This window comes from Hyperoodon ampullatus, assembly GCF_949752795.1.
Source record: "Hyperoodon ampullatus genome assembly, chromosome: 1".
NCBI classification, from domain to species: domain Eukaryota; kingdom Metazoa; phylum Chordata; class Mammalia; order Artiodactyla; family Ziphiidae; genus Hyperoodon; species Hyperoodon ampullatus.
In genome coordinates, this window is record NC_136914.1 from 137,729,118 (window position 1) to 137,753,588 (window position 24,471).

General features: G+C 35.4%; 1 protein-coding gene across 1 annotated transcript in view; it reads left to right on the forward strand.

The window, feature by feature from the left end:
* The window catches only part of SCLT1 (sodium channel and clathrin linker 1), a gene marked incomplete at both ends in the record, with an annotated part of 272,227 nt that overhangs the window by 120,626 nt on the left and 127,130 nt on the right, over nucleotides 1-24,471 (forward strand). The window contains one exon of the mRNA XM_079719413.1: nucleotides 2,969-3,039. Within this exon, the coding sequence (XP_079575539.1) occupies nucleotides 2,969-3,039 (71 nt within the window). The remainder of the gene's footprint in view (nucleotides 1-2,968; nucleotides 3,040-24,471) is intronic.

A 24,471-nucleotide genomic window follows, 5' to 3' on the forward strand; every position in this document is an offset into this window, starting at 1 on the left:
CGCTCCTCAATGGGAGAGACCACAACAGTGAAAGGCTCGTGTACCGCAAAAAAAAAAAAAAAAGAAAGAAATCCTGTTTCTACATGACATTAATAGTTTAACCTACCATAACAATTGTTTATTCTTTTTTTCAGTATTTCCTAGAATTGTGCAGATTACATAATCCTTTGGTATTTTGTACCACAGGGCCCATATTTTATTATATACAGCCCCAAATCATTCTGATGTAAGTCATAGAAAAACATATTTGAATATTTACAGGACATACTTTAAAAATTTCTAAGGCATTCATAGTTTTAGGCCAAAACTAAGAATAATAAGCTATGGTTACAATAAAAGTGATAAAGTGACAAGTTGGATTAAGCATTGTGTTATAAAGAACAAAGAAAAGACTACCCTGGTTGTTAAAATAGAGGAAATTGGCTAAGAGAAATTTTTAAGACTTGAGTTTTTCTTAATGTATCAATTGTTAAGGTATTAAACATGACTCTACTAAGTGTAAAGGAGGTTTAAGTGATAGTAAAGATTTTGTAAGTCTCAAAGAGCATTCAGAGCATGGTCATAGGAGCAAGTTTGAGTCAAAATCAAATAACTTCCATTAAAAAGTTTTCTGATTACATGAATAAACTCGTGAAATGAATAGGCTCCTATAGATGTACAATAAATTGATGAGTATATAGCAAGTAAATAAAATCTTTTATAACCAATGTACTTTAGTGACATGCAGAAGGTAAAATGTCCTGACCCAAATGGCACCTAAAAATACAAGTTTATATTTATTTATTTTTACTGTAGATGCAATAAGAGTTTACATTTCCTAGAAATTCTCTTTACTGAAATCATATTTTTCTTGAGATTTACTCATCTCTATAAAATAACTCAAAAATATTTGTTAATTGCGTACTAAGTTCCTTCTACTGCTATAGTTTCTCTAGTTGCAAAAGAAATGTGCATCTATCCACAAAGCCCCTGTCTAGTTGGAAAAACAGAAATGACATATGAAATAATTGGTGAATAAGACACTAAGATGGATGATTGAAAGGGATTCTCTGGACCTTTATGAATCTCCAGATTCTATAGTATTGATATAGTATATAATTTTTTTGTGAACATAAATACAGAGCATCATAAAGCCATATTCAGATGCAGTTGTTGAACTCTTACTAGGCTTGCTAGCAAGTTATGTGTGTTTGTTCTCAACACCAGCTTCTTAAAATTCACGATTCTAATTTATACTTCTAATTACTCTACATAATCTACCTTTAAGGTGCTCCCAAATAATAAAAAACACAAGCATTAATTATACCAGTTCCAAGACTATATATATAGTAAAACATGAATGGTACATTATAAACATTATAAAAGGGAATCAATTTGGTCTGAAGTCGTTGAGATAGCTTTACAGGAGAATTTGAAATGATATTAAAGATCATCCTTTCCCTCAAGTGATATAGGCATCATTCTATTAAATGCTTTACAGTTTAGATGATCCTCTAGCCTCTGCTTTGAATATCTCCTGTAAGAGATCTTGTCATTTCCCCAAAGAGCCTGTTCCTTTGAACTCTGATTATTAGAAAGCTAAAATCTCTCTTACCAGGCTTCCTCCCAGTGATATATGGTTTTACCTTTGGGAGTAACATAGAACAAGCTCAATTCTTTTTTAAGTCAACCCTTCGGTTATTTGCATATAATCATATGTCTGTTGTAACTCATGCCCAGTGTTACAATTTTTTGTTTTGTTTTGTTTTAACTTTTCTGGTGTGGTGTAATTTACCTACCTTTCATTATTCTATCCCTCTTTTTCTGAATGCCAAAATTGGTCTCTTAAATTGTGGTCTGTGAATTGAATACTAAATTCTGTTCTGGAGTAGTTTACTTCCCGAGATAAAGATAAAGATGCAGTCCTCAGACGCTCTTTCGTGTCTCAGTTAAGGCATTCATTCATTCACTCATTCATTCCTCAAAGGTATAAGTGCTTAGAATGTACGGAATCATGTTCTAGATGCTGGGAGTTCTGGGTGCAGCTGGTCTTCGAAAACAGGCACATGTTGTAGCCAGGAATATACGTAGACTTTAAACATAGTACTTAAGTACAGTGCAATGTGCATTGTAAAAGTATATGTGAAGTTTTATCAAAATGCAAAAAGGAAGCAATCAGTTTTGCCTTAGAGTGACCACACAGGTTATGCAGGGATGAATGCTGGCTGAATGAGGACATCCCAAGTAGAGGAAAATAGAAAAGTGTCTTAAAAATATGAAGTCAATGAAGTTGGGGGTAAAACCAGCACTTACAGAAGATAATCAATTCCCTTAAAAAATTTTATTCTACAGTTGGAAGACTGCTTCATAACTTACTTTAGCATTAGCAGACCCTGAGGAAAGGGTTCCAGAGCATGTCATTTATTTGGGAGATAATACCATGAAAAACCAGTAGGGGAGTGGAGAAGCAAGACTAGGAAGGGAAGAGAAGGCAACCAATAAAGGGTTTTTATCAATCAAGCAAATTAACACTGTGGGTAACTGAAACTTAATCCCACTGCTGAACTGTGGAAGCCAGTAAAGAAACAGCCTCAGTTATTCCACCACGGGCCATGGGAGTTGGGGATTTTTACCCACCAATTCCATTTGGTCATTGTTTTGGGGCTCTTACAGAACAGGCTGGAGGCATGAATTCTACACTACCTATATAGCCTTCTGCGTAGTTTGGTGAGCAAAGGAGGCTCAGAAGACCAGAAAAAGCCAGAAGACACAGAAATGCAAATGCAGGTAGTTTGAAGTGAAGCAGGTGTCCACTGAAGTAGTGAAGGCAGGGAAAGATGGCCAGGGTTATATTTTATCATTAAAAAGATCTAATCATTATCATGACTTCATTTCATTTTTTTCTACTCATATACCCTGTAGTTAGTCTTTAAAGATACAGTTTTAAATGTTCTGATACTGAATGTTTCTATTTTTTTTCTTTTGGCAGACTAATCAACACTTTTTGAAAACAGTAACTGAACAAAATGTGGAAATCGAGCAACTCCGAAAACAACTTAGGTATTTTCAAAAATGATTTTTGTTATTTTATTAATAATTACTTTTCTTCAGGGGAAGCACTGGTGTCATAATTTTTCCCCTGAGTGTTTTTTTTTTCCCTCCCTTTTAAGCTGCTGTCAGTAGCTTCTTGTGTGCATGATCTTTTGGGACAAGAAGAAACTGAAATCAAGACTATTAGTCAGGCGACAACTCTAATACATATATGTGAAGGCTGTTCCATGATGGCAAAACTAGTGCTTATGGAAGAAAATCAGTCCTCTTCCTGGGACTTCTGGGAACCAAGCCAGCTCCTCCACCAGCCCCCAGGGCCTTGCCTTCTGGACACCCCAGGGCCCATTGGCCTCTGGACACTGTCTTCCCACCAGAGCCCCGCCCTCTTCCGGGGGCTGTCTGTAATGGCCCACAGATCCCCAATTCCCAGATCCCCTCTTCCCCACCCCCAGGCAGGGGCAGAATAAATGTTTATATGGATTTTAGAGCTCAAAAAAAAAAGAAAGAAAGAAAGAAAGAAAGAAAGAAAATCAGTCCTCTTAAAAAATTTTTCTACACATATCTTTCTTTGTATTCTCCCATAAGCAGACCCTAAGAGTTTGAAAGCACGTAGTTTATTTAGAGGTAATACGAGTAGAGGTAATACCAGGAGAGGAGTGGGGAAGTGAGATAGGGAAGGGGAGGAGAAGACAGCCAATAAGGGGTTTTTAAAAACCAGGCAACTTAATACTGTATGTCTATATTATGGTCCAGTGGTTTAAAAATCATTGCATCAATAGACTTTACAGGAAAAACTCTAAATGACAAAAAAAGCATTTTTTCACATTTCATTCCCTTTAGTCATAATACTTAAAATTCAGAAGCTTAGTCATATAAGGTTTTTTTGCTGTGATTCTATCATGTAGAAATATCTTTAAATTGTAATGTAAATTTATATTTTACAAAAATTGTAAGTTACTGTTTGTTAAATGAACCTTGCTATTTACTTTTCCTACCATCATGTATTTTGCCCTGCAAATGCATTATGTTGGTTTTCTTTTAAAGGAAAACTTATTTCACGAAATTATTTTTTATTTTACTAAATTTTATATACCAGTTTTCATATTTTTATCTTATTACCTTCATGAACTTTTAAATTTAATTTAATAAATTTACCTTCTTTACCCCTAGACATTTTTACTTGTTGGCTCTTATTTAGTTCTTATTTCTTTCAAAGTTATTGATTTTGCAATTTAAAATGATTTATTTAATTGCAAGATCTTCTTCCTCTGTTTTTCAAAATAGAAGTAGCTTTTTAAATTATAATAGTTATGGAAGTTCATTATAAAAATACTTTAGATAGTATGAAAATATATCATATTGCAGTACAATTCTGACAGTAAGTTATTACAGACTACACAGGTTAATAGCACAATCCCCAGTGTGACTACACTCACTCAGATGCCAGCCACAAGTTCAGGGGTCCCCAGGCCACTCACACCTCTGACCAATTGAATACAAATGTGGGTGTTCTCACTAACCCCCCAGGCTCAATAGTTCTTGAAAATGGCTCAGAGAACTCAGGAAAGCACCATACTTGTGATTAAAATTTTATTATAAAGGATATAAATCAAAACCAGCCAAAAGAAGAGACTTAACTAGGTGAGATCTAGGAAGGTCCCAAAAGCAGAGCTTCTGTTTCCTCTGCCCATGGAATCAGGGTGTGTCAACATCCTGGCACAGCAGTGTGTTCGCTAACCAGGAGTCTCACCTAAGCCTCAGTGTCCTGAGTTTTTATTGGGGTTTCATTATGTGCATTTGACTTATATTCAATGTAAATAAATTTATATTACAATTAAATGGTATTTATAATGACTGCATCATAGAGCAAAACCTTATATGAATAAGCTGAATTTTAAGTATTATGACTGATCAAATGAATCATTGATCACTTGATTGAACTTAATCTCCAGACCTCCTTCCCTCCCTGAGAGTCAGGAGGTTGGGCCTATATCACGTGGCTCAAAGCTCCAACCCTCTAATTACATGGGGCCTACCATGAGTCATCTCATTAGCATAAACTCAGGGGTAGTCCCAAGTGCCTACCATGAATAACAAAGATACTGCTATTACTTGGGAAATTCCAAGGGTTTATATTCTCCATCCTAGAAACTTAGACAAAGACCAGACAAATTCTTTATTATACAACTCTTTTTAAGTGGAAAATAAAAATCTCATAATTCCATTATTTAGAGTTAACTATTATTAACTTTTTAAATGTATAACTTAGGTTTGTGTATTTAAGTATTTTAGTTTAAAAAAAGGGGGGATGATATACACACTGTCTAATAGCCTAGTTGTTTTTTCTTATAGATTATATGAATATCATACCAATATTATCAACCATAACATTATATAGTATACTATTATATGGATGTGCTATATTTATTAGTTAAATTCTTATTCACTTTCCACTGTGAAAAAGGCTACTTTTTCATTGAACATTACAATTAGAGCAGTTTTAGAACAGCAAATACATAATAGTTAGCCGTAAGTTAGTCTTAGATGTTATTATTGTTTATTGTTATTATTAAATAAAATTTTAGTACTACTAAAGAAATTAAAGTGAATCTTATCTAATTAAGACATTTAAAAGAAAGGCCAACTTGGTTGAATGTTTTGTTATACATTTTTTAAACTTCCTTTTAAAATTGTTTTATGAGGGCTTCCCTGGTGGTGCAGTGGTTGAGAGTCCGCCTGCCGATGCAGGGGACATGGGTTCGTGCCCCAGTCCGGGAGGATCCCACATGCCGCGGAGCGGCTGGGCCCGTGAGCCATGGCTACTGAGCCTGCACGTCCGGAGCCTGTGCTCCGCAACGGGAGAGGCCACAACAGTGAGAGGCCCACGTACCGCAAAAAAAAAAAAAAAAAAAAAAAAATTGTTTTATGATAAAAACACTAGACCCTAAAGCATAAACTGACAGAAATATAAGGCATGGCAGAACAAGTCCATAATCATAGTAAGGATTTTAACTCTTTATGTGACTGATAGATATAGAAGATGTGATTTATGTGATTAACAACTTGATCTAACAGACATCTCTGAAACATTGAATCCACTTACTTAATGAATATCTAGCAAGCACCTACTATTGCCAGGCTCTACACCTGGGGTATATCAATGTATAATACAGTTGAAGACTTCTGTCCTTTTGGAACTTACATCTAGCAGGAGCAAGCAGACAATAAACAATATCTCAGTAGGTTAGGAGGCAATTAGTGCTAGAGAAGAACAAAACAAAACAAAAGATCAGGATGAGAGATCTGGAGTGCTAGGGGCAGTGGTAAAGTTGCAGTTTATTTTTAATAGAGTATTCAAAGTAAACCTCCCTAAGAGGTTGAGATTTGAACAAAGACTTGAAGGATGTGAACAAATAATCCATGCAATACAGGGAAAGTGTCTAGAGTAAAGAACTTGCCATTGCAGAGGTGGAAATGTGCTTGGGGAACAGCGAGGAAGCTAGATGCCTCTTATCTATTGCTGAGTAACAAACCATTGCAAAACTTGGTGACTCAAAACAATAACTTATTTAGATTATGATTTGGGAGAGAAGAGAACAGGTTTTCTGGTCTGGGCCTGCAGGGCTGATATCTACTGAACTTGTCTATTTGTCTCTAGCCAGCTGGTCGGTCTGCTAGCAGGATGGTCTGGTAGTTGGCAGCAGATGATAAACCTGTCTGGCAATTGGCAGTCTCTTCACCAGGTCAACAGGCACATCTTACTTCTTCACTTGGCTGTTCCCCAGAATAGCAAGACAGCAAATCCCAAAGTACAAATACTTTCCAAGTCTCTCTTGGATCATATTGGGTTGACCAAAAATTGCCTTTGGTTTTTAAATAAGAATAAAAGACACATTTTTCATTTTCACCAAGAACTTTATTGAACAATGTATTCACCCTTTTGTTTCACTACCTTCTGCCATTTTTCAGGCAGCTTCATAATTCCATCTTCCCAAAACTTTTTATCTTTTTGAGCAAAGAACTATTCCAGATGTCTTTTACAGTCTTCCAGGGAATTGAAATTCATTCCATTAAGAGAATTTTGTAAAGACTGAAATAAATGGAAATCTGAAGGTGCAATGTCTGGCGAATATGGCAGATGAATCAGAAGTTCCCAGCCAAGCCGTAACCATATTTTGCCTGGTCATCAAAGAAACATGCGGTCTTGCATTATCCTGATGGAAGATTATACATTTTCTGTTGACTAATTCTGGATGCTTTTCATCGACTGCTGCTTTCAGTTGGTCTAACTGGGAGCAGTACTTATTGGAATTAATCGTTTGGTTTTCTGGAAGGAGCTCATAATAGAGGACTCCCTTCCAATCCTACCATATACACAACATGACCTTCTTTGGATGAAGACCGGCCTTTGGTGTGGTTGATGGTGGTTCATTTCACTTGCCCCATGACCTCTTCCATTCCACATTATTGTGCACTATCCACTTTTCATCACCCGTCACAATTTGTTTTAAAAATGGAACGTTTTCATTACTTTTAAGTAGAGAATCGCATGTGGAAATATGGTCAAGGTTTTCTTCACTTATGTGGAACCCAAACATCAAAGCGATGAACATAACCAAGCTGGTGCAAATGATTTTCAACGCTCGATTTGGATATTTTGAGTATTTTGGCCATCTCCCGCGTGGTATAACATTGATTATTCTCACTTAATGTCTCTATTTGATCGCTATCAACTTCAACTGGTCTACCTGACCGTGGAGGATCATCCAGCAAGAAATCTCCAGCATGAAACTTCACAAACCACATTTGACATGTTCAGTCAGTCACAGCACCTTCTCCATACACTGCACAAATCTTTTTTGTGTTCCGTTTTTACCTTTTATGAAATAAATAAAGCATAATATGCCAAAAATGTTGCTTTTTTCCTTCCATCTTCAATATTAAAACGGCTACACAAAAATTCACCAATTTTGATGTCTTTTTTTAAATGCACACTGATATGACAGCTGTCACATACAATCTAATAAATTTGTTTCAAATGAAGTTAAAGACAACTAAGTGTTACTAGAGCCGTCTTACGGAAAAAACTGAATGAACCTTTTAACCAACCCGATATTTGGTAATTTCTCATGGCAAAGTAAGTCACATGGTCAACCCAAATTCAAAGGATAGGGAAAAAAATACCCCTTTTGATGGGAAGATTTTCAACATCATGTTGCAAAGACGTGAATAAGAGAGGGAAGAATTTTGGACCACTTTTACAGTTTCCCACACTAGTATATCTGGAACACAGTAAACTAGGAGAGGGTAGTAGGAGATAAGGTCAGAAATGTTACAGACGGTGGGAAACAAGGTGATATGGGGCCTTGTAGGCCATCGTGAGGACTTTGATTTTTTACTATGGATGAAATAGAAATAGGTTTTACCAGAAGATTGACATGATCTGATTTATATTTTAATGGGATTGATCACTCTGACTGCCGTATTGAAAATAGACTTGTAGAGAGGCAAAACATGGAAGCAGGGAGACTCGTTCCAGCTGTATATCAGTTAAATACCCGAAGTAGTTTATGAGTGTACGTGTTCTGAAAAATGTTAGAAATAATAACCTTAGTACCTAAAGAGAAAAAAAGGTTTAACTAGGTGTTGAGTTATAGTAAACATTATTATTAAAAATCAATTGTGAGGAGATGGATCAGTGCTTTTGCCTGTTCCTCCTGCTAAGAACAACTAAAACCCCAGGACATAAATACAAAAAAAAAATAGGAAGACCGAAAGGTGGAGAGAAGAAAGCAGATTGGCTAGGTGCCTCAGGATCCAAGGAATGACACTGTGGTTGGTTCCCTTGACTTTTTGATTTGAGTTTTGTTTTTGCTTTTTTGCCCCATATATCCCAGAGTTGGAACAGAAGAAGCCAGGAATCTGACAATACCAACAAGGCACAGACCAAAAATGAAAAGTGCCAACAAAGACTTTCTCCCTCTAGCCAAAGGACCAGGAAAGGAGAAGCCAAGCATGACAAAAAACTTTGAACAATCTCTCTACTCTAGCCAGGTACCAAAGGAAAAACACTATGGACCCACCTGTACCCATCCTAGAAAGGCCTAGTAGGGAGTTTGGACTTCTACCTCTACCTCGCAGTAAAAGACAGCACCTTATTCCCCCAAAAGAAAGGCATCAGAGGAAATAAACTAAAATAATCTAAAATCTATTTGATAGGTTTCTATCAAAGTCACTCATCATGCCAAGAATCAGGAAAATCTCAATTCAAATGAGAAAGACAATCAGTAGACCCAACACTTAGATGGCAGAGATGCTAAAATTATGTGACAAAAATTTTAAACAGCCACCATAAAATGCATTAATGAGAAATTATGAACAAGCGTGAAACAAATGAAAAACATTCCCAACAAGGAAATGGAAAGTCTCAGCAAGGAAATACAGGATATACAGATGAACTAAATGGAAAATTTAATTGGTTGGGAACATTAAATTCTCTAATGAGAATAAGTCTTCCCACATTTTTAAAATCAGTCTTAATAGAGTTCACATTAAAACCCCTATAGTGTGTGTGTGTATGTGTGTGAGAGAGAAACTTGATAATCTAATCCTAACATCATGAAATGGTAAAGTGTCATTTATGAAAACAATTCTATAGAAGAATAAAATGCAATGTTATTTACAAGAACTTGAGTTTGGCAACATAGAACAGAAGGAAGAATATATGTATAGTTTAGTACATGACAGAGGTGGCATTATCAATCAGTAGGGAAACAATCATGTTAGGAATTGTTTCTATCTATGGAAAAAAAAAGTGTGAAGTTTTGCTTTTCACATTTAGGCATTTACATGGTTTTATGGATTAAATAAGTAAATGTAAAAATCAAAAGCTTTGCAGATTTTAAAATATCTGAAAATTTCCCTTTAATAAATTTTGCTAGGGAAGTACTTCTTAATCAAAATTTAAATGCAAGCCAAAAAGGAAAAGATTGATATATTTGAGTATGTTAAAATGTAAAACTTCTGTTACAAAAATTAATGTAAGTCAAATGAAAAGGTAACCCACAGTCTGTGAGAAGACATTTGCAATGCACATAACTGACAGCGTATTAGTGTTGAGGATACATTACCTAAGCATCAATAAAAATAAAAATCCATAGACTATTGGGCAAAGGATATGAACAAACATTTCAGAAGTCATAGCAGTCAGGAAAATGCAAGTTAAATAATGAGATACTACATCAGACCCAGTTATCAATGTCAAAAATATAGTGTGGAGTGTAATAACAAGGTACAAAAGAAGACTGCAGTATTATGCAATTCATATACATTTCAAATGTTTTACTCAAGAATGTGTGTTGATTATGTATATGTATGTTTTAGTTATATAATATAGTTATATATTCATATTGTCATATATAGTAAATTATTTTAAAAGTACATGTGTGTACATATATATATACACATATTCGTATATATATAGTGTGTGTGTGCACACGCATATGCTATTAAAGAATTAAATAAAAACATTTCCAGGGCTTCCCTTGTGGTGCAGTGGTTGAGAATCCGCCTGCCGATGCAGGGGACACGGGTTCGTGCCCCGGTCCAGGAGGATCCCACATGCCGTGGAGCAGCTGGGCCCGTGAGCCATGGCCGCTGAGCCTGTGCGTCTGAAGCCTGTGCTCCACAATGGGAGAGGCCACAACAGTGAGAGGCCCACGTACTGCAAAAAAAAAAAAAAAAAGATTTCCAGAAATAGTATGCCCTAAGTTCAAGTTAGTGATTATGTCTAGTGATTGTCTACAAGTAGACTATTTGTAGAAGTAGGGAATTATAGGTAGCCTAGGTGTCTGTCACTAAGGAAATGGATAGTAAAATGTGGTAATTGCATCCCATGGAATACTGTGCATCATTTAGAAACATGTATTTACATGTAAAGATGTAGAAACAGCAACATAGGTAGATCTAGAAAACAAGGTTTATATTAAGAAAGTAAAAAGAGACATGGGTCTATAGTACAAAAACACATGCATGCAAATAACAATGTATGTTTTACCAGTATATGTATATATCCATGGATATATCATATTTTAATGTGAACCTACAAAATGAAGGGGAATGAGAGAGCAATTGGGAATGAAGAGAAAACAATGAAAATAAATAAGAGCAGGTCTTTCACAGCTAATGGTCATGGGTAGATAATGGGGTTATGGAAAGAATACTGTGATTAACTCAACTCTGCACTCAAGGTTCAAAAAAGAGCAGAAGAAAAAAGAGAATATGAGATTTATGGTATATGTGAGATAAGTCTGGGTGTGGAGATTTTGGAAGGAAAATGAGTAAGGAAACTGGTTCATAAAGACCGCTATGATATGATGATAATGAAAATAGAAAATAAAAATGCAAATAAAAGGCTATATAGAGAGAAAATGGTGATATTGGGCTAAAGGATGGGAAAAATCATGAAAATTTATGGCTAAAGTTATCTTAATCATTTAGTTCAAGTTCCTAAATTTATGGAAGAAAACCAAACTGAACCAAAGTCTCAGAAATTGTCTTGTCCAGGGTTGCACCACAAATTCAAAGAGGAGCCAAATTAGAACTTGCATCTTGTAATTGCTCATCTAGTGAGTTTCTAAGCTGGACTTTCTGACAGTATTCACAGCAGTAAGGTTGATTGTTAAAGAAAGAATGATGAGTGGATACATTGTTTTTTGACAACTGTGTCATTTGGCTTTTGGACATTTGGGCCTAAAGATTATAAATTGGAGATTAACAAAGCTAGTTTGGGTTTTCTAAAGCCTAAAATGTCTTAAGTGTTTAATTGTCCATGAGCAACTTTGCCATAATATTTACTGACAATATTCCATAGCTTAACACTAAGCAGTTCAGAGTTGTATACATAAAACTATGCTTGCTTTTCCTGCCACAGATTTGAAGGAACATAAGGATAAGCAGATGCTTCTTTTAGGAAAAAGGATGTTGCTTTCAAGTTTGACAGATTCTGAATGATGGGCATATTGATATTACCAGAATTTAGGTTTTGAGATGCCCTATATATCCATGCCAAGAATAACTACATTAGAAACTCTTTAAACACTAGCTTTGTTTAAGTTTGTACTTAAACTGAAGACATATTAGTTTCATTTGTTGTCTGATGTTATGGTGCAAAAAAAAATGAGAATCATGTGAATTTATAATTAAAGCTTTTATCGTTTTCCTTTTTGAGAGTTTCTGCTGATACCCTATCACAGCAGAGAAAACTTGTCAGCCTAGTTTCAAAGAACCTTCATTCACCTGGTCCTTCCCAACCCTCTACTTATGTATAATAGTCATTTTGCTGTTTCTCATGGAAGAACTTTTGGTTCCTTCCTTTTTGTCTTTGATCATTATTCTGGTTTGTAGAAAATTTATAATTTTATAAATCTGGTTAAAACTTGCCTTCTCCAGGAAGACGTCTCTGGTTCATTCCACCAGATTTTTACTCTTCTTGTGAATATACTGAGCATTTATTCATTTTAACTGAGATTGTATGCTATTTTTCTTCAGGTGATTTTTTGCATATATATTTGTTTATAATGTGTATCTAGCTGAGTTATGGAAATATTTTTCAAGCCATATGTGCTCAGATTTCATATCTGCCTTATAAAATCTTTGAAGGAAAGGATTTCATTTGTGTATATCTTTCAGGAATAACCAATAGTACCTTCGTAAAAGAATGTACTGTAAAGATTGACTCTAAAGCATTTGCACAGGGGTTCATATTATCCTCTCATCAGAGTGGCATTATCAGAATATTTATTAGAAAAATCTTTTAGCCACTAAGGAATGATCTCATTAGCAGCCATAGATAACTGTTTTCATATAAACAATCTATAATTTATCAATCTATTTATTTTGTATTTTTTGAGAACTTATAGACATATGTGCTCTGAGTTTAGAAATAGTCTTTAATAAGTTTATGTATGATATGACAGCCTCAAAATTGTTGAAATTTGACCTGTTTCATCTCATTTACACTTTTGTGGCTTCAATAATATCTAAAGGTAAGAGCCCATTAAATTTTTGTAGCTTGAGGTTCTCCTGGTTATCTCCACCCAGATAGGTTAGTAGCACTCAACTAAGCTTGTTATTATATCTCCTGAATTTTCCCTTTGTATTTATAAATGGCATCATCCAGTTTCTGCTTCAGAAAACTAGGAGGTATCCTAAATTCTTTTCTGTCCCAACTCTACCTTCTAAATGTCTCTCAGATCCTTCACCTCTGCATCATTATATTATTATTGCCTTTGCTCAATCTGTCATCTCATCTGAGCTACTGCACTAACCTCCAATTTGGCTTACCTCTTCTCCATCTTCCTTTTTTGCACTATCATCAAAGTGATCTTTCAAAAATAGAATCTGAACATGTCAATCTCCTTCAGTGGCTACAAAATGTCTATGGTATATAATCCAAATTTTCTAGCATGACATGAAGTCTTCTACGACCTGACCCCTGGCTACTTAACTCTATATCTTGTCACCCTGCATCTCAATTTCCTGAACTGTTGTTAGTTTCCCAAGCAAGCCATGCTATTTTATAAATCCCTACCTTTGCTCACGTTGTTCAGGCTGCCTAAAATGCCCTTTCCTGATAAATATCTTCTCAGCTTTCAAGGTTCAGAAGTGTGCTATCTTCTAGAAATCATTTTCTGAATCTTCGTTTCTTCCTCCCCAGGTAGAGCCAAACATGCCTTCCTTTGTGCCTCAGCTGTAGACTGCACATGTATCTGTCACAATATTTTTAACACTTTAATGTACTTAATTCTTTACAAATCAATCTCTCTTTGCTAGTTTTTAAGCTCCTTAAAGGCGTGGATCATAATTTAGCCGTTTTTACCTTGCCATCATCTAAGACAGTGCTAGATACATGGCAACTGCTCAAAAAAACCTTTTTGAGTCATTAAGTCAGTTAATTAATTAAATTGCACTTCACCAGAGGGGCAAAGCTGAACTAATTTACGTGGGTTTTCTATTTGTGTATTTCGCCATTGATCTTTTGGGGCACAACTGTCATTATTTAGAAAATTATATTTTATATTCTTCACCCATGCAGTAATATGTGTCCAGTTAGTAGTCCTGTGTGATGAAGTCTCACGCCATCCTCCTTTATCTTGCCCAGTCGTGAATCATCATTTTGTCCACTGTATCCCGCCGTATCCCATCACTTATGGGGTCTCGGCTATCAGATTGACACTCGGTACTGCAGTGCTTGTGTTCAAGTAACCCTTACTTTACTTAATAGTGGCCCCAAAGCACACAAGTAGTGATGCTGGCAATTCAGATATGCCAGAGAGAAACTTTAAAGTGCTTCCTTTAATGAAGAGGTGAAATCTCTCTATTTAATAAATAAAGAAAAAAATCTTCTGCCGAGGTTGCTAAGATCAATGGTAAAAACGAATCTTCTATCCGTAAAATTGTGAAGAAGGAGAAAGAAATTCAGGCTGATTTTGCTGTTGCACCTCAAACTGCAAAAGTTACAGCCACAGTACATGATAAGTGTTAGTTAAGATGAAAAAGGCATTAAATTTGTACAATGAGAGAGAGAGAAAAAGACCACATTCACATAACTTTTATTACAGTATATTGTTATAATTGTTTTATTAGTTATTGTCAGTAATCTCTTCTTGTGCCCAATTTTAACTTTACCATAGATGCATACATATAGGAAAAAACATGGTATACATAAGGCTCAGCACAATCTACAGTTTCAGGCATCCTCTGAGAGTCTTGGAACGTATGGGGACTACTGTATATGTACCTTTGCGAGGTAATAGTTTTATTTTAGCTGAGATAACAGATTTTTCTCAGATGTTTCATGTTCCAATTTGAATAATATTGCATCTTTTATTATAAAAATACTATGGAAATCTGGAATTCATGGATCACTAGTTTTGATTCATAGTGTCTCTTGGAAACTGTCCCATGTGAGAAATGGCCCTGAGCAGACGTGCTTAGTCATAAGAATTGCCAGACAGTTCCTTATGTGTTGGCAGCTAGTTTTCTGAGCATAGAAAACATGTTTTAAGATAAAAAATAGGTTTTTGCTGTCAGTTTCCTGTCTCTTCACACTGTTTTACTTTAATGTTATTTAAGGGGTTAGTTGGTCACCCTTTATTCAAAACTGTTTGCATCTTTCCCACTTAATCTTTCAGGGGCGTAAAGAAGAATATGAGACTTTACTTCTAGAACCTACTGGTCAAGAGCAGAAACAAATTCATAACTTCATTGTTTGGAACTTTTGCCTCTAATAGGTGATTATAATTTTATTTTGCAAACACTCCATATTTGCACACCTAACCTAAAAGTGCACTTCTGTGTGGTGTGAAGTATAAAGAGCATAGGTTTTGAAGTCAGACAGCTCTAGATTAGTATTCTTATTTTTAATTTTCTATTGACTTGGGCAGGTTGCTTAACTGAATGAATTTTACTTTTTTTAATTTTATTTTTTTTTAAATTTTTATTGGAGTATATTTGATTTACAGTGTTGTGTTAGTTTCAGGTGTACAGCAAAGTAAGTCAGTTATACATATACATGTATCCACATTTTTTAGATTCTTTTCCCATATAGGCCATTACAGAGTATTGAGTAGACTATCCTGTGCTACACAGTAGGTTCTTATTAGTTATTTTATATATAGTAGTGTGTATATGTCAATCTTGATCTCACAATTTCTTAATCTCTGCAGTAGAAATAAAATGAGCTTCCTTGAGTGTTGCAGTGTACTATAATTCTTATTGTCTTTGCTCTTCTCTATTCTACTTTAGTATCCAACCTGTGTAGGTAGGCTTGTATGATATTTACAAATTAGTTGCTAATAGATTTACAAGTTAGTATTAATGTAATAAGTAGACAACAGATATTTCCCTCCCTTGCTCTGGAAATGAGCCTTACCTTTGTTGTCACTGCTATAATTTCTAGGAACATGTAGGCTCTGTATCCAGATTATCACACATCCAGTCATCACCACTATCATCGCTACCCCAAGCCGTCACACTCTCTTGCTTGCATTTGCCTCATCTCTGGTCTCCCTGCTTTCACTCTTATCCCACTGTTATTTATTCTCCACACACCAACCCAAGAAGTCTCCTCAAAGCATCAAACAAATCACATCACTCACCTGCTTACCACACTCAGTGGATTTCATTGCAACTGGAACAAATTCCAAAATTCTCACTATGCCTAAAGGCACATATATGATCTGACCTCTCTGCCTTCCTCTCTAACTACCCCGTACACTTTCTCTCTCTGATACATCCCAGCTAATTGTCACTTATTTAAGTACCTCTCTCATACTCTTTGCATTTATCATTAATTCCCTCTGCTGTAACTCTTTCACCTTAGATTATTTTTAAATCGACCCCATTGTCCTTTAAACCTTAGCTCAAATGAATGGTCCTTTAGACAGGTTGTCACTGATGACCCAGGTCTCTCTCCCATTGTTATATATCATTTGCTTCATTGCATTATCACTTTGTGAAATCATCTCATTTATTTGTTTACATATTTACTGTCGGTCTCCCTCTAAAACAATGTAAACTTTATGAGGTCAGGGGCTTTGTCTCCCTTGTTTGCCACTGCATCACCAGTGCTGACAACAGTGCTTAGCGTAGTTAGGTGCTCAATAAAATAAGTGTAGGGCTCCAGAAATACAGTTAAAAACAAACAAACAAAAGCTGAGTGAGCCATGAACATGTGAAGCTCAACATGTCCAGATTACATTCATAGTGCCTGGCGTATTGTAAGCATTCAATAAATATTTGTTCAAAGAATGGATGGATGGAATCTCTTAGATTCTGTCTCTGTAAAATCTGTCATCTCTCTCAGTGGAACCGCTTGCTTATTGTTACCATCACTCTAGTTAGACATTCCCTGCCTCTTACTCATTTAAATTCCTGAAGTGCAGCTCTGATTCCATTATTTGAGCAGCTCCCCATTGCCCTTAAATTAATACAGATCACCTCACTTGTCAATTAAGGTCATTGATATTGTAGCCCCCATTGCCTTTTCAGTCTTAGTTCCCTTCTTCCCTAAACAAGCCCTACACTTTCCTACCTTTATACTTGAACTTACTTTGTTCCTTCCTGAAGTTTTTTCTTTGTCTCTGCTTGTGAGATTTACTGTTCCTCTGCCAATTCTTAATGTAAATACTTCCCACTTTAACATTCCCTGAACTAAATGCAAATGTACTCCCTACTCTGAATCGTAATACTGATACTTTATTTTAATCTTTTGTGATGCTTAAAGTATGCTTTGTGACCCTCCTAAAGATTACTGTATCTCACCTTTCTTTGTGTGTTTTGTATTACCTTAAAGAACACCTCCAGTGTTCCAAACATCACAGGCACATAGTAAACATTTTTTGAGTATGTCCACTGTGTAAACCTATTTAATAATAGAAAATGAATGTTCTCCACTTTGTCAGTGGTACCCAAAGTTATATAACTGTAAAATTGTATTTGGAATAATGATTTAAAATCTTCTTTTAAAGATAAACATATTGATTGTGCAGTTATTCTGTCAAATCTAAGGCAGTAGCTGTATACCAGAATCATCTATAGAGATTCTGAAAAACAGAGATGAGCAGGTACCATTCCCAGACATTATGAATGAATAAGACTCAGATAGAGACAAAGCTTGCTTTCATACAAAGGAAGTATAGAGAACTACTGCTAGTATGATGAAAAATTATATTCCAACATAAAACTTAGAATTTTGAACTACTTTGAATTGTATATAATTTTGAGTTATGTAAAAATTATACACAAATGAACTTTCATGACTGAGTAACCGTTTTAAAGTTTTGAAAACTCAGTACATGGATTATTAGTATCTATTGCTTTTAGAGTTTTTTTGTAGGCTTCTGTCCTTTGAATAGTTTTAATTAGACTGCTATGAAAAATTCAAAGGAGAAAAAATTGAAATAAACGTTTTTCCAGTTTTCCTACTTACTATCCGTTTCCTAAAAGCAGAAGTGATGTTAAAAATTCAGAACTTTGTCTAAAATTGTTTGGAGATTTTCTAAACTTTTTAAGCACAAATGATTGGCTTTATTTTACTGGATACTTACAGAAGAACTTACTAAAGTAGCTAATGTATGCATTTTTCTTTTATTGTAAATTCTAAAATTTAGAATATGTATGTATGTATCAAATCCATAAAAACTAGTTTTATTTCTCTCAAAATATTATCACTTTTCATTGTATGAAAGAAATACTGTACACATTTCTAGAGTTCTCTTGATATGAGACTGCAAAAACAGACAAAAATTTATATTAAAATGGACTCAGATCTCAAAAAAAATGGTATTAATATTTGAAGCACTTTAATTTCTGTACAAGTTAATGCTATAATTTAAATATATATTATATAAACTACATTTAATTATATCCTCTGTTTTATGTTATATCTGGTTATACTTTGCTTAACAGAGCAAATCTTTGCTTTTTAAAGATCAAATCTCTTTAATATTATAAGTGATGAAAATTACATTAAAGAAAAATCTCAGAAATTTTAAATTCTTTGACATGGAAGCATACCTGGAAATGAAATAATGTGTTTTTTAAAATATTCCTTTGTAGGAATATAAGTATTCTTATTTATTATTTATCAAGTTTTTTAAATTTAATTTTATTTATTTTTTAAACAGCAGGTTCTTTTTTTTTTTTTTTTTTTTTTTTTTTTTGCGGTACGCGGGCCTCTCACTGTTGTGGCCTCTCCCGTTGCGGAGCACAGGCTCAGGACGCGCAGGCTCAGCGGCCATGGCTCATGGGCCCAGCCGCTCCGCGGCATGTGGGATCCTCCCAGACCGGGACACAAACCCATGTCCCCTGCATCGGCAGGCGGACTCTCAACCACTGCGCCACCAGGGAAGCCCAAACAGCAGATTCTTATTAGGCATCTACTTTATACATATTAGTGTATATATGTCAATCCCAATCTCCCAATTCATCCCAGCACCACCACCCCTCCCCTGCGACTTTCCTCTCTTGGTGTCCAATACATTTTGCTCTACATCTGTGTCTCTATTTCTGCCTTGCAAACTGGTTCATCTGTACCATTTTTCTAGATTCCACATATATACGTTAATGGACGATATTTGTTTTTCTCTTTCTGACTTGCTTCACTCTGTATGACAGTCTCTACATCCATCCACGTCTCAACAGATGACTCAATTTTGTTCCTTTTTATGGCTGAGTAATATTCCATTGTATATATGTACCACATCTTCTTTATCCATTCGTCTGTCGATGGGCATTTAGGTTGCTTCCATGACCTGGGTACTGTAAATAGTGCTGCAATGAACATTGGGGTGCATGTGTCTTTTTGAATTATGGTTTTCTCAGGGTATATGCCCAGTAGTGGGATTGCTGGGTCATATGGTAATTCTATTTTTAGTTTTTTAAAGAACCTCCATACTGTTCTCCCTAGTGGCTGTATCCATTTACATTCCCACCAACACTGCAAGAGGATTCCCTTTTCTCCACACCCTCTCCAGCATTTGCTGTTTGTAGATTTTCTGATGATGCCCATTCTAACTGGTGTGGGTTGATACCTCAATGTAGTTTTGATTTGCATTTCTCTAATAATTAGTGCTGTTGAGCAGCTTTTCACGTGCCTCTTGGCAATCTGTATGTCTTCTTTGGAGAAATGTCTATTTAGGTCTTCTGCCCATTTTTTGATTGAGTTGTTTGTTTTTTTGATATTGAGCTGCATGAGCTCAATGCAGCTGTTTATATGTTTCAGAGATTAATGCTTTGTCGATTCATTTGCAAATATTTACTCCCATACTGAGGGTTGTCTTTTCGTCTTGTTTGTAGTTTCCTTTGCTGTGCAAAAGCTTTAAAGTTTCATTAGGTCCCATTTGTTTATTTTTCTTTTTATTTCCATTACTCCAGGAGGTGGATCAAAAAAGAGCTTGCTGTGATTTATGTCAAAGAGTGTTCTTCCTATGTTTGCCTCTAAGAATTTCATAGTGTCCGGTCTTACATTTAGGTCTTTAATCCATTTTGAGTTTATTTTTGTGTATGATGTTAGGGAGTGTTCTAGTTTCATTATTTTACATGTAGGTGTCCAGTTTTCCTAGCACCACTATTGAAAAGAGTGTCTTTTCTCCATTGTATATCCTTGCCTCCTTTGTCATAGATTAGTTGACCATAGGTGCATGGGTTTATCTCTGGGCTTTCTATCCTGTTCCATTGATCTACATTTCTGTTTTTGTGCCAGTACCATATTGTCTTGATTACTGTAGCTTTGTAGTATAGTCTGAAGTCAGGGAGTCCGATTCCTCCAGCTCCGTTTTTTTTCCCTCAAGACTGCTTTGGCTCTTCGGGGTCTTTTGTGTCTCCATACAAATTTTAAGATTTTTTGTTCTAGTTCTGTAAAAACTGCTACTTGTAATTTGATAACGATTGTGTTGAATCTGTAGATTGCCTTGGGTATTATAGTCATTTTCACATGTTGCTTCTTCCAAATTAAGAACATGGTATATCTCTCCATCTGTTTGTGTCATCTTTGATTTCTTTCATCAGTGTCTTACAGTTTTCTGAGTACAGGTCTTTTACCTCCTTAGGTAGGTTTATTCCTAGGTATTTTATTCTTTTTGTTACAATGGTGAATGGGATTGTTTCCTTAATTTCTCTTGCTGATCTTTCGTTGTTAGTGTATTGGAATGCAAGAGATTTCTGTGCATTAATTTTGTATCCTGCAACTTTATGAAATTCATTGATTAGCTCTAGTAGTTTTCTGGTGCCATCTTTAGGATTCTGTCTGTATAGTATCATGTCATCTGCAAAGAGTGACAGTTTTACCTCTTCTTTTCCAATTTGTATTCCTTTTATTTCTTTTTCTTTTCTGATTGCCAAAACTTCCAAAACTATGTTGAATAATAGCGGTGAGAGTGGACATCCTTGTCTTGTTCCTGATCTTAGAGGAAATGCTTTCAGTTTTTCACCGTTGAGAATGATGCTTGCTGTGGGTTTGTTGTATATGGCCTTTATTATGGTGAGGTAGTTTCCCTCTATGTCCACTTTCTGGAGAGTTTTTATCATAAATGGGTGTTGCATTTTGTCAAAAGCTTTTTCTGCATCTATTGAGATGATCATATGGTTTTTATCCTTCAGTTTGTTAATATGGTGTATCACATTGATTGATTTGTATATATTGAAGAATCCTTGCATCCCTGGGATAAATCCCACTTGATCATGGTGTATGAGCCTTTTAATGTGTTGTTGGATTCTGTTTGCTAGTGTTTTGTTGAGTATTTTTGCATCTATATTCATCGGTGTTATTGGTCTGTAATTTTCTTTTTTTGTAGTATCTCTGTCTGGTTTTAGTATCAGGGTGATGGTGGCCTCATAGAATGAGTTTGGGAGTGTTCTTTCCTCTACAATTTTTTGGAAGAGTTTGAGGAGGATAAGTGTTAGCTCTTCTGTAAATATTTGATAGAATTCACCTGTGAAGCCATCTGTTCCTGGGCTTTTGTTTGTTGGAAGATTTTTAATCACAGTTTCAATTCTATTACTAGTGATTAGTCTGTTCATATTTTCTATTTCTTCTGGTTCAATCTTGGAAGATTATACCTTGCTAAGAATTTGTCCATTTCTTCCAGATTGTCCATTTTATTGGCATAGAGTTGCTTGTAGTAGTCTCTTATGATGCTCTGTTTTCTGCGGTGTCCATTGTAACTTCTCCTTTTCATTTCTAATTTTATTGATTTGAGCCCTCTCTTTTTCTTGATGAGTCTAACTAAAGGTTTATCCATTTATTTATCTTCTCAAAAAAACAGCTTTTAACTTTATTGATCTTCGCTATTGTTTACTTTGTTTCTATTTCATTTATTTCTGCTCTGATCTTAATGATTTCTTTTCTTCTACTAACTTTGGGTTTTGTTTGTTCTTCTTTCTCTAGTTCCTTTAGGTGTAAGTTTAGGTTGTTTATTTGAGATTTTTCTTGTTTCTTGAGATAGGATTGTATTGCTATAAACTTCCCTTTTAGAACTGCTTTTGCTGCATCCCATAGGTTTTGATGGTCGTGTTTTCTTTGTCATTTGTCTCTAGGTATTTTTTGATTTCCTCTTTGATTTCTTCAGTGATCTATTAGTTATTCAGCAGTGTATTGTTTAGCCTCCATGTGTTTGTGTTTTTTACGTTTTTTCCCTGTAATTGATTTCTAATCTCATAGCGTAGTGGTCTCAAAAGATGCTTGATATGATTTCAGTTTTCTTAAATTTACTGAGGCTTGATTTGTGACCCAAGATGTAATCTATCCTGGAGAATGTTCCATGTGCAGTTGAGAAGAAAGTGTAATCTGTTTTTGGATGGAATGTCATATAGATGTCAATTAAATCTATCTGCTCTATTATTTCATTTAAAGATTGTGTCCCTAATTAATTTTCTGTCTGGATGATCTGTCCACTGGTGTAAGTGAGGTGATAAAGTCCCCCACTATTATTGTGTTACTGTCAATTTCCTTTTTTATAGCTGTTAGCAGTGGCCTTATATATTGAGGTGCTCCTATGTTGGGTGCATATATATTTATAATTGTTATATCTTCTTGGATTGATCCTCTGATCATTATGTAGTGTCCTTCCTTGTCTCTTGTAACATTCTTTATTTTAAAGTCTATTTTATCTGAGATGAGTATTGCTACTCCAGCTTTCTTTTGATTTCCATTAGCATGGAATATCTTTTTCCATCCCCTCACTTTCGGTCTGTATGTGTCTCTAGGTCTGAAGTGGGTCTCTTGTAGACAGCATATATGTGGGTCTTGTTTTCGTATCCATTCAGCAAGCCTGTGTCTTTTGGTTGGAGCATTTAATCCATTCATGTTTAAGGTAATTATCAATATGTATGTTCCTATTACCATTTTCTTAACTGTTATGGGTTTGTTTTTGTACAGTCTTTTCTTCTCTTGTGTTTCCCACTTAGAGAATTTCCTTTATCATTTGTTGTAGAGCTGGTTTGGTGTGGCTGAATTCTCTTAGCTTTTGCTTGTCTGTAAAGCTTTTGATTTCTCCATCAAATCTGAATGAGATCCTTGCTGGGTAGAGTAATCTTGGTTGTAGTTTCTTCCCTTTCATCACTTTAAATATATCATGTCACTCCCTTCTGGCTTGTAGAGTTTCTGCTGAGAAATCAACTGTTAACGTTATGGGAGTTCCGTTGTATATTATTTGTCATTTTTCCATTGTTGCTTTCAATAATTTGTGTTTGTCTTAATTTTTGTCATTTTGATTACTGTGTGTCTTGGCGTGTTTCTGTTTGGGTTTATATTGCCTGGGATTCTCTGTGCTTCCTGGACTTGGGTGACTGTTTCCTTTCCCATGTTAGGGAAGTTTTTGACTATAATCTGTTCAAATATTTTCTCGGGTCCTTTCTCTCTCTCTTCTCCTTCTGGGTCCCCTATAATGCGAATGTTGTTGCATTTAATGTTGTCCCAGAGGTCTCTTAGGCTGTCTTCATTTCCTTTCATTCTTTTTTCTTTATTCTGTTCCATGGTAGTGAATTCCACCAATCCGTCTTCTAGGTCACTTGTCCATTCTTCTGCCTCAGTTATTCTGCTATTGATTCCTTCTAGTATACATTTCATTTCAGTTATCGTATTGTTCATGTCTGTTTGTTTGTCCTTTAGTTCTTCTAAGTGCTTGTTCTTTAATTCTTCTAGGTCTTTGTTAAACATTTCTTGCATCTTCTCGATCTTTGCCTCCATTCTTTTTCCGAGGTCCTGGATCATCTTCACTATCATTATTCTGAATTCTTTTTCAGGAAGATTGCCTATCTCCCCTTCATTTAGTTGTTTTTCTGGGGTTTTATCTTGTTCCTTCATCTGGTACGTAGTCCTCTGCCTTTTCATTTTGTCTGTCTTTTGGTGAATGTAGTTTTCCTTCCACAGGATGCAAAATTGTAATTCTTCTTGCTTCTGCTGTCTGCCCTCTGGTGGATGAAGCTATCTATCAAATTTTTTAATGAAAACAGGTTTTGACCTTTATAACAGTATATACATAAGCACACATATGTCTAAAACATTTCCACATAAAATAGTATAAATACATAGTTATTAAAGTTCCTTAATAAAATAAAATTAGAATTATTTTTGTTTACAACTTTAAAATTTTCACAAGTTTGAATATTTGAAATGACTCACAAGACTCCATAGAGCATATTCCCATAAGGCTTCTATTTAAAGGCAAAGGATGTTGTGCAGTAAGAAAAAGAGGATAGGGAAGCAGAGGATGCCCAAGTGACATCCAGACACAAGTACTCTATGGTCTTTCTGCATACAAAGACATTCTTTGTCTCCAGGTTGAACCACCAAGATGTGTACAATGAATCTTGGCTTCAGGAAAGCTTAGAAAAGGTTTTTTGCCCCTCTGGTCACATAGTCCAGCCTGGCTGTCTAAC